The sequence below is a fragment of the Nannospalax galili genome, unplaced genomic scaffold, assembly GCF_000622305.1.
Source record: "Nannospalax galili isolate Female #2095 unplaced genomic scaffold, S.galili_v1.0 scaffold1395, whole genome shotgun sequence".
Taxonomy (NCBI): domain Eukaryota; kingdom Metazoa; phylum Chordata; class Mammalia; order Rodentia; family Spalacidae; genus Nannospalax; species Nannospalax galili.
In genome coordinates this window covers 774,038-784,644 of record NW_008336062.1, presented here as the reverse complement: position 1 = coordinate 784,644, position 10,607 = coordinate 774,038, and the positions used below count along the sequence as shown (strand labels likewise).

General features: G+C 41.7%; 1 protein-coding gene across 1 annotated transcript in view; it reads left to right on the top strand.

The window, feature by feature from the left end:
• Positions 1-407: 407 nt before the first annotated feature.
• Positions 408-10,607, top strand: part of Akirin2 (akirin 2) — a 17,801-nt gene continuing 7,601 nt past the window's right edge. The window contains exon 1 of the mRNA XM_008830848.2: positions 408-1,052. Coding sequence (XP_008829070.1) covers positions 824-1,052 — 229 coding nt within the window. The 5' untranslated portion in view covers positions 408-823. The remainder of the gene's footprint in view (positions 1,053-10,607) is intronic.

The following is a 10,607-nucleotide window of genomic DNA, read 5'->3' as shown; positions in this document are numbered from 1 at the left end:
AAATCTCTCTTGGGCTATTAGATTGGCTATTTCCCATTTCCCGTTTAAATCACAGGGAGTAACTATGCAGGGTCTGTTGCTCTACGTGTTCTACAGGTTTGCTTCTACCGGGCTTAGCTTGCTTTTCCTTACGGGTTCGCTTCCTCTCTCCCACAGTCTGAGAGGCTTTTTCTCTTCCTCAGTTCCTTCAACTACCTAGCTATGTGGGGGGATTTAAATTCCAACCCGGAACTAGGGAGCCTGCGCCTTGAAGGACGGGAATCGTAGTTTCTGTGACTTCCGCCTAACCGCCTTTCTGGCTGATTCCTGCCCACAGCGAAACCCCACAACTCCCAGAATGCATGCGGGTAGGCCCGCCCCCCCAAGCGCAGGCGCCCTGTGGCCTTAGGATTTGAATCGGCGGCGTTGTTATTGACGCCATATTGGGGCCGGCGGCGGGTGCAGAGTCGTGCTGTGAAGAGAGGAAGCATTCAGGTGCGCCTGCTGGAGCTCTGCGGCCGCAGTCATCTCGCAGTCGCCGCGCGTCGCATCGGCTCGCGACTTCTGACAGTAGCGGCGTGTTGGAGTCCGCGTTCCGGTCGCGCCCTCGGCCGGCTCCACTTCCGAAGGCGGAGTATCTCCGCGCAGGAGGCTCGGCGCTCTTAGCCCGAGCGGACGGCGGGGGCGGCCAGGCCTCTCGGGAGCCGCCCCGAGCCGGCTGCGTGGCCCTCGCGCTGTCGCGGCGGCTCACCGCTCCCAGGTCCCACACCCGCCCGGCGCCTCGGAGGGCCGCTTCGTCCTCGTCCTCCCCGGCCCCGCCCGAGGGCCTCGGCTGCCGGCGGCCATGGCGTGCGGAGCCACTCTGAAAAGGACTCTGGATTTCGACCCGCTGCTGAGCCCGGCGTCCCCGAAGCGAAGGCGGTGCGCGCCTTTGTCGGCGCCCGCGTCGGCCGCTGCCTCCCCGGCCGCCTCCACCGCCACGGCCGCCGCCGCCGCCGCCGCCGCCTCGCCGCAGAAGTATCTCCGGATGGAGCCGTCCCCCTTCGGCGACGTCTCCTCCCGCCTCACCACAGGTGGGCCTCCGCCGCCGGGTGGGCCTGGGAGGGGGCGAGGGCCGGGGGTTCAGGGTGCGGACACAATGGAAGGGCCCGGACGGGGGTTGGGGGTGGGGCTGCGTCTGGCCAGCGCTGTGGGGTAGGGGAAGATTATTTGGGGGCAGAACCACTGGAATTGTTTCCGCAAGTAGAGACCCAGCGGAAATGATCACAGAGGGCGATATTATTCGTAAACTAGGCGAGAGAAGGGTCACATTTCACCCGAATCTCCCCGTCCCTTGGGCACAATCAGTTGGTTGCAGCCATTAACTCTGTGCCTGGGTGGTTTGAGGCGAGAAGGCAGCCCCTCCTCCAGTTTAGACTTGCCTAGTTTTAGTATGGAAGGGGTGGGGCGTGGGGGGTGGATGTCACTGGGGCGAGATGTAGGCCTGTCATTAATCACCCACAAGAACGCCGCTTTGGCTGAGTCAAGACCTGTTTCCCTAGCAGAGTCAACAACAAAGCAAAAGCTCTTCTCGTGTACTGTGTAATGTGATCTCGCTATGTGCCTAGACCTTAAGGAAATACGAACTTTTAATGAAAAGAAACTTGGATTTCAAACTGGTAATTTATTTGTAAATGCTTTAGTTATATCCAACAGAGTATGTGGGGAGAAAACCTAGCCTCAGGAGTAACGAGAAAAATCCAAGATTCATTCCAGTGGACTTCAGACTGCACTTGCTCTTGAAACATTTCCGCAAAGTGACCACGGGCGCTACCTTTAGCTGCTTTGTACAGCATGTGTCTATCTAGGGTTTTTTTTTGTTTTTTTTGGTTTTTTTTTTTTTTTTTTTTTCCTCCTCCCTCGGTACTTTGAAATCCTTGTGTGCCTCTGGCAACCCTACTGTAGGCTTTTGTGGATTTGAAGTTTAAATCTGTTTCCTTTGTGTGTAGTGTGCAATGGTATGTGTGTGAGTGAGCCTTTGGCGATACCTCCTTTAAAGCCTTTTAATTAGTATAGTTTTAAATGTCTTGCCCCCCCCCCTTAACTTTATTTCGAAAAGATAGGAACTTGTATGTGGATTTTACTATATCAGGTGGGCTTTTTTCTTAATGACACATTTTAAAATATCCTTACCAAAATTCGTGGAGAGACCCTCTTGTTATTAAAGTCCAACTTAAGGCAATACTGTTTCAGAGTTGTCAGTTTTCACAGAAATTCACTAAATTTTTATCTAATGACCATACCTAACCTGCCCTCTGTATAAAGGCCTTCGTGATTGTTAGACATTACTGAGAAACAGAACAATGTGAAAAAAATGAATACCTTGTGGCAGACATTTTTGTCTTTTAAATAAAATGCTATCTTTGAAAATTGCTGTCCTGGAATCTGTACCTAACTATTAATGAGGTCATTTTGAAGTAGCTGTAACTATCAATAAATTTCATTGGAGGTCGTGAATGTTAGGTTAGGTTTATGAGTTACAGTATATCCCTATGCAATTAAAATAATCTTGAACATATATGTAAAACAGCAGAGAGTTAGCACCCGGTCAGTCCTTCACTTTAAAGGGAGAAACAAGTATCTTTTTACGAATTTGTCATGTCATTGTTGCATTTGTAGTATTGGTTAATACAGGTGGTTCTCATCTCAAATTCCAGTTAGGTGAAGTACAATAGTAAAATTATTGGAATTAGTGCTATTTAAGCCAGCTTATTTAAATTCACATTCGTTTCCTAAAATATTACTATTCTACTTTTCAAGGTGTTTCTTGACATCTGTTTTTGGAAATCTTACCACATCTTGAAACCTAAATCCCATTCTAAGATTTTCTTTCTTTTTTTTTTTTTTTTTTTTCCTTTTGAGCCAATTTCTCCCTGTAGCCCCAGCTGTCCTGGAACTCACTATGTAGACCAGGCTGGCCTTGAACTCACAGAGATCTGCCTGCCTCTGCCTCTGCCTAGTGTGCTGGGATTAAAGGCATGCGCCACCACGCCTGGCTAAATTTTTTTTTTAATAGTAAGTTTGCTAACAATTATGTAGACTTTTCCAGTTAGTTTGAATATTAATGTAAAAGGTTGACTTGAAAAATGAGATAAAATTTGTTAAAGTTTAAATTTTCTGAAATGTATATATTATTGTATTTTTTAGTGACATTGTAAATTAATGTATGTTTGATCCGTTTGAGTTCTGCTGCAGTATGGCTTTGTAATAATATTGTCATAATGGGAGCTGCAATGTGGTGAAGATTCAAAGAACTTCCCAGTTTTCCTATTACCAGACTTGGAAATAATTTTCCCAGGCACCTTTTAAATTCCCGTTTTAATTGTAATTCTTTAAACTTTCCAGGAATGAATACCCATGAATCTGTAGTTGAAGTAAATAACTAGCATTGGAAGTGGACATGACTTAGTAAATTGAGATTGACAAATTCTGAGTTCAAATAAATTTAAGGATCTTAAAACTAAACTGAAAGTTTGTGCAGAACCCTTATTGCATACAGCTTGTCTTTATTATTTTCTTCTAGTACTTCATGGTTTCTTCTGATGGTGTAGCTGAAGTTTTGATGTGGCTTATTAGTTGCTTCAGGAACTTGGACATCTGTTTTGAACCCTGGCTGATATTTTAGACATTCCAGGAAGGTGATTCCAAAGTTTGATTTAATGACTCTTCTTATTTAAATCAATATTTTTCAAGCTGTTGCAATTCAGTACTGGGGAAAAGAGCTAGTTGAGCTGAAGGAAGTTTGGCTTGCTTTCTTGGAGCTATTATTACACTAATTAACAGTGGCTTGTTGTATATGCCCCTTTCCACACATCATATCTCAGACGTGGTTTTAGTATACCTGAGTTACCAGTTCAGAACTGGTAGTATAAGGCAGGTTTGACAAACTGTGGCCATTCTTTTGTATAGCCTGAGAGGTAAGACTATTTTTTACATTTTTAAATGGCTGACTGGAAAAGAATGAAAATATTTTATCTTGTGAAAATCAAATTAATGCCCAAATTAAATGCCCATAATTATTGGCTACAGCTGTGTCTATTCTCTGCCCCTCCCCCCTTTTTTTGTCCACTAAAAAAGTTATAATGGTGGATAAGGGTTGAGAAGTTGTGGAGAGACTGTATTGTTCCAGAATTCATATTTACTGTCAGGCTTGTTACAAAAAAAAAATCTTCTGTATGCTCTTGTCTAGGCTTATAATATTCCAGTGAAGCTTAAAATACTATTTGGTATGTAAAAGGACAGTGGGTGATGAGTGAAGGTAGGATGAGAGCAACATTAAATGAGAATGGGAAAATGAATGTCTAGTACCTGCATCAGTACTTATCCTGGAAGCTGATTAAATAGTAACTTCATTTTTTTTTAAGTGATATATTAAAAAATTGTAATTTTTATTCTTTGAGAATTTCACACATTATATTTTTATATTTACCCCCCAACTCTTCTACCTAGGTCCATTTCCCACCCCTCTTCCCCCTCCCCTATGCCCTCTTCATTTTTTTTTGAATATTATTTTTATTTCATGTGTATGAATGTATTGCCTGCATGTATGTGAGTGCACCCATGTCGTGCAGTGCCACAGAGGTCAGAAGAGGGCTTCTGATTCCCTTGGAACTGGAGTTAAGGACGGTTCATAGCTGCCATGTGGGTGCTCAGAATCGAGCCTGGGTCCTCTGCAAGACAGTCAGTGCTCTTAACCACTGAGCCATTTCTCCAGCCCCATGTCCTCTTCATTTTTGTGCTGCCCATATACTCATGGGTTTGGAGCCATTCACTGGATCATGGCTGGCCTATGGGGATGGACGGACGGGGACACACAGACACACACACACACACACACACACCGACACCCTTAAAGAAAACTGACTCCCTCCCCCAGCAGCTATCATCTGTTAATCGCTCCTCAGCTAGGGATGGGAGCTTGTAGCTTGTAAATGAATGTTGACTGGCTGATCTTACGCAGGCAAACACAGCTGCTGTTGAGTTCATAAGTGTAGCAGTCCTGTTGTGTCCGGAAGACAGTTTTACCCTGGTCTTCCTGACCTCTTGCTCTTAAAATCTTTATGCCCCACTGCCCCTTTTCCAAGATGATTCCTGAGCTTTGGATGGATGAGGTGTGATATAGCTGTCCCATTTGTAGCTGAGTACTCTACAGTCACTTATTCTCTGTGCTCTGACCAGTGGTGAGTTTCTGCTCTTCATTAACTGCTATCCACTACACAGAAACTTCTTTGAGAGTTGCACTAATCTATGGGTGGGTAGACAGGAATTTAGAGGGCAGTTTGGTACTATGTCCATTACTCCTGGAACCTATGGCCAGATTTACAGTGTCAGGCATTTGTTTCTTTGGAGCAGGCATTAAATCCAATCAGAAAGCAGTTATATTCCATGAGTATATCGTGCCACGTCAGCAGTATTGTAGCTCACAGGGTTCATAACTGGGTAAGACTTGGGTGACTTTTCTCCCCAATAAGTCTGCATAGCACTTTCCAGTACCATGAAAGCTAGCTAACAGGGAAGAAGCTTTCTGGTCATTACCAACTTGATTTCGCTATGTCCTGTGACCAAAGTGTGTGGTGTCTTTAGCAGTAGGCAAGAACCATCAAGTTTTGGAGGGCAACCATTAACAATGGCAATAGTCTGTTGGGTGCATCTTCATTCAGGACACCCCTGACCAACAACTTGAGTGGAGGTATTCGATAGCTGGCGCTGGGATTTTTATTTGGCCACCTAAGATTTATTTTGGAGATATCTATATTGCCATGTAACCAAAAGATTGTCATGGCATTCTCAAGAAAGAATTTGTTTTAATAAAACCAAAATATTATGCAACATTATGAGACTGCCAGTCAAATTCAACACACTGTTTTCATAATTATCCTGTGAATTAATGGTCTGGTGAAACAGCCTTCTGAGGATGTCAGTTTATTTCTTTGTGAGTTTGTTAGTCAGCATTAATAATGCACATTGTTTATAGCTTGGTACTATTGCTGTAGTTTGCTTTAGGAATTGATTTGGATGATGGGTTAAATTCCTTTGTAAGAACTCATGTATTTTCTGGAAACTTGCCATTAAAAATGGAAACTCTAGCTTGTGAATGGAGAATAGATTGTTCACTAGACGTTGATGCATGCCTCCAAATGGAGACACCAGCTGGCTTAAATGAAATATAAATGGTTCTCGGCAAACAACTGTTGGAGCAGGCAGTGTCTCTCTTCAGATGTCATTTTATTGAGCCAGAAGTGTTTTTTAATATTTTGTGGTTATTTAGACAGCTGTTAAATTACTTCTGATTTCTCAGTGGATTTGGCAAGTAAATGCTCTTAATAGTCTTTGTAGTATGGATTTAAAAACTGATTTAGGAGTATGTAGCTCAGTTATTTTGTATTCCTATAAATTATGCATTTAAGAATCCTGTAAGTTAGAATTGGGGTGCAGAGTGCTTGCCTGGCTTGAATGTGCCCAAGTTTGATCCCAGCACTGTGAAAAAAATAAAGAAAAAGAGAAAGTCTGAGTTTATAAGGCTGTTACAGAACAGTGTGGTACACTTATATTCGTTTTAGGCCCTTTTTTTTTTTGGTCTTTTTGAGACAGGGTCTCCTTGTAGCCCCAGCTTTCCTGGAACTCACTATATAGACCAGGCTGGCCTCAAACTCACAAAGATCTGCCTGCCTCTGCCTCTGCCTCCCAAATGCTGGGATTAAAGGCATGCGCCACCACGCCCGACTAGGCCTTTTGTTTTTAGGGTCTTTTTGGAGACAGGGTCTCTTTGTAGCCCCAGCTGGCCTGGAACTCGCTATATAGACCAGGCTGGCCTTGAACTCAAGAGACTCACCTCCCTCTGCCTTCCAAGTACTGAGATGAATGGCATGCGCCACCACAGAAACACATAATCTAACCCTGGTTACCCTCTTCATGTATGAATGCTCCTAGCAACCATAGTTATCACAGAGACAATTTTCAGCTTTTGAATGGCTTTGCAGGGACTAAAAATATACTGTATGTTATTTGGATATGTTTTTCCTAAGTATTAAGGTAGAAGCAGGAAGATAATGGGATAGAAACACTTTGGAAAGATTGAAAGAGATTCAGGCCTGACAAGGTGACTCAGCTAGTAAAGGTGCTGGCTGCCAAGTTTGAAGACTTGAGTTTCATCCCTGGGACCTACATGGTAGAAGGAGAGAAACCAACTCCTGAAAGTTGTCGTCTGACCTCTGTACAGGAATAGTGACAAGTATGCTCCTGCTTGTGCACACAAGCCCACATAAAAAATAAATCATGATAAAGAAAAACATAAATAAATTCAGTGAAAGTATCTAGTTTGGAGTAATTTTTTACTAGTTTGTAAAGAATTTTTTTTTAAATATTTTTTTATTTGTATGAATGTATTGCCTGCATGTATAGTAAGTATGCGCAATGCCTGTGGAGGTCAGAAGATGGTGTCAGATCCCCTGGAACTGGAGTTACAGGTGGTTAGCCACCATGTGAGTGCTGGGACTTGAACCCAGGTCCTCTGCAAGAGTAGCCAGTGCTCTCCAGCCCCAAGAAATTTTTCTTACTAAAGAAAAATGCAAAGGGGTATGTATTTTCAAGTCCATGTAGCTGAATTAATCAGAATTTTGTAATTCTTGCAGTCTTTGTGTTTAAATAGTGCCCAGTACTGTTAACCCACAGTTTTTTCTGTATGTGAAAATTCAGTGAATTTATTGCCTTTGAAAAGACTATCCAAAAACTATGAACAAGGGAAATGTTCAAATCTATCTGAACCTGTCTGGCATCTGCAGTTGACTGCCCTATAACAGTCTTGTTACAATGACTGTGAACAAAGATTGCCCCTGAATTTTGAGGGCTAATGAGTGTCATGAAACACACCAACTTTGAATTTAGTCTCAAAGTTATTATCTGCCATATTTTCCCTCTTAGTGTCTTACCACAAATAAAGTTTAAAATGTTGAATTTATTTGTTGAGTTATTCAATAGGCAGTTTCCCATGTAAAAACATATTTTATGGTGAAAGTGTAATTCAATTGAGTGGTAGTAATTGCTGCAATTAAAGACTTTAAATTTCTGAGGTACTTAAGGTGCTACTGTTTAATATTTCCTCATCTTCTGAATGATAAATATGGGCTCCTTGCATTATAATATTTAAATAGTCTCCTAAGAATTTTGCCATTATCAGAGATTTGCCCACTTGAAGAAACACCTAATTTTACAGAATCTTGAGAATGGGGTCCAGTGGAACAGCCGTTATTGATGCTTTATTAGCTTGCTAACCCTGAATAAACATACTTAAAGCTTATACACCAATGAGAATGCCTTTTAATTTCTTAAGTACGTTTCTTTACAATAGCACTGTTATTCCTTTGACATCCTAAATCCTGAAATTGATTAGCTGAGTAAATCACTATACTACTACGTTTGAAACCTTAAAAGTGATTTTTTTTTTTTTTTCCTTCTTCTTGATACAGGGTCTCCCTGTAGCCCTAGCTACAAGTGCTAGGACCAGAGGTGTGGCTGTAAAAAGGTGATTTTTAAAAGTTGGACATGGTGGTGAATGCCTTTAATCCCAGCACCCGGGAGGCAGAGGCAGTGGCGGGCAGAGGCAGGATCAACTTTGAGAGATTGAGGCCAGCTGGGGCTACAGGGAGACCTTGTTTCAAACTCCTCTCACCCCCCCCAAAGGTGATTTAAAAAAAAAAAAGATTGTTTGCTTAATACATTTCTGAAATTGTCTTTTTTAAATATTGTTTTTATTTTATGTGTGTGAGTGTATTGCCTGCATGTTTGTAAGTGCACCTGTGTCATGCAGTGCCCTTGGAGGTCAGAAGAGGGCATTGGGAGATAGCCTAATGATGAAATGTAATTATCCAGAAGAATTATTTTTCTAAGTGGTATAATTTGTTTAAAAGTATACATAATAGTTGCTGTGACAGGACAAAAAACTTGGTGCTGACTATAACAACCTTCTGTGGCTCAGTGTGAAATAGTGCGTTATTAGAGACTTGTCATTGTAATAAATTGTGCGTGTGTGGCACTTCTTACCTACTGATAGGAACATTCTTAAACAGCAACAAAACCTTCTTAAACATAGATGCCTATCCTAAGCGAAGGCATTTTAGACTCATGAGCCATCCCTTAATTGAATTTCTGAATGTGATATGGAATTTTATAATTTGTTATAGTCAGTAATCATCTCACGATCCAGATAGATGAAAATTGTTTTATTTTCTTCATAACCATACTTCTTGTGGTTTCAAGGTGTGAAACTATCAATATGTGCTATTCTAGCATCCTGATTTTTAAACATTAGCTTTCCTCATTGTGATTTCTTGTAACTTTAGGTGCTTCTGGAATATTGGCTAGGAGTAGCAGTACAGCACAGTAGAATGGTAATGCTAACACGTGGGCCTTGAGGTCTGTGCTGACTGATCTTTCAGAAGGAAGACACTGAAGCAGGACTCATGTTCCTCATTTATATAAACATGCAAATAGTAGTATCTGCCTTTAGGCTTATGTGGAGTAGGTTTCTGCCTGAGTGCTAGAAATAGGCAGGACAAAGCATCATTGATTCTTTCTACAGAAAAAAAGTGAGGTTATCACACGGCAGTTTCCCAGTACCCAGTACTATCAACATTTGTGCCAGTGTGGTTTTCCTTTTATTTTGAGGTTTAGATGATGTAATAAATATACTGTGCAGTGAAGGTAAGGTCCTCCTTTCCAAAGGAACCTGATCTTACCACCCCAAACTGGATCATTGCTTTTTTATTTAATGTGTTTAGGCCTTCAGTTGGGAAGTAAGTGAAGCATTATTTTCCTCTAGCTATCTTCTAGGTTCCACTTTAAAAGCAAATTAAGAGTTCAGATGCCTGCTTCCATTTGTTTGGCTATCAGTTCCTAATGGATTTGTGACTCAGACAGCTTTCAAGTCTGTCATCCTGGCACTTAGTCTTTTTCTCTGACCTTTATTACAGCATGTTCCCTACTGACATTCCTGTTTGAAATACATAGTTTTCTGCTATGAACACAGTTTTTCTCTACTTCTGAGTGCTACTTTACTCATTTAGCATTAAGTTTAGGATTTCTTTGGTTCTAGGTTCAGCTCCATATCCATCTCACTAGCTCCCTAAGGAGTCACAACTTCAATTTCCACTTACAGATAACACGCTAATTTGTATTTTTAGTTCAGATCATTTCTCTTCATTCCAGCTGTGGAGAATTGGCTTGTTATTGTCCTGTCCTCCGAGTAGACACCCTTTTACAAGAAACCAGAATTTTTGTGAAATCTGTTGGCTTCCACATATATTTTTCACATATGTGTGTGTGGTATGGGTGTATGCATGGTTGCATATTTGTGCCCCTTCTGAAGTGGAATTACAAGTGGGCCACTCTGCTCACCCAGCTCTTCAGTGCTTTAAGCACTGAATTATCTCCCCAGCCCAAAATCTGTTGGCTTTTAATTGTTTACAACTAATTTACAAAATACATGAATTAACAAGAAAGGTCTGTAGGGTTCTATCCAGAACCTTCTTGTGAAGAGGTAGTCTTAACTCTATATTAGTAGTCATTGTAGAAAAGTAAATGCATTTGTTCAC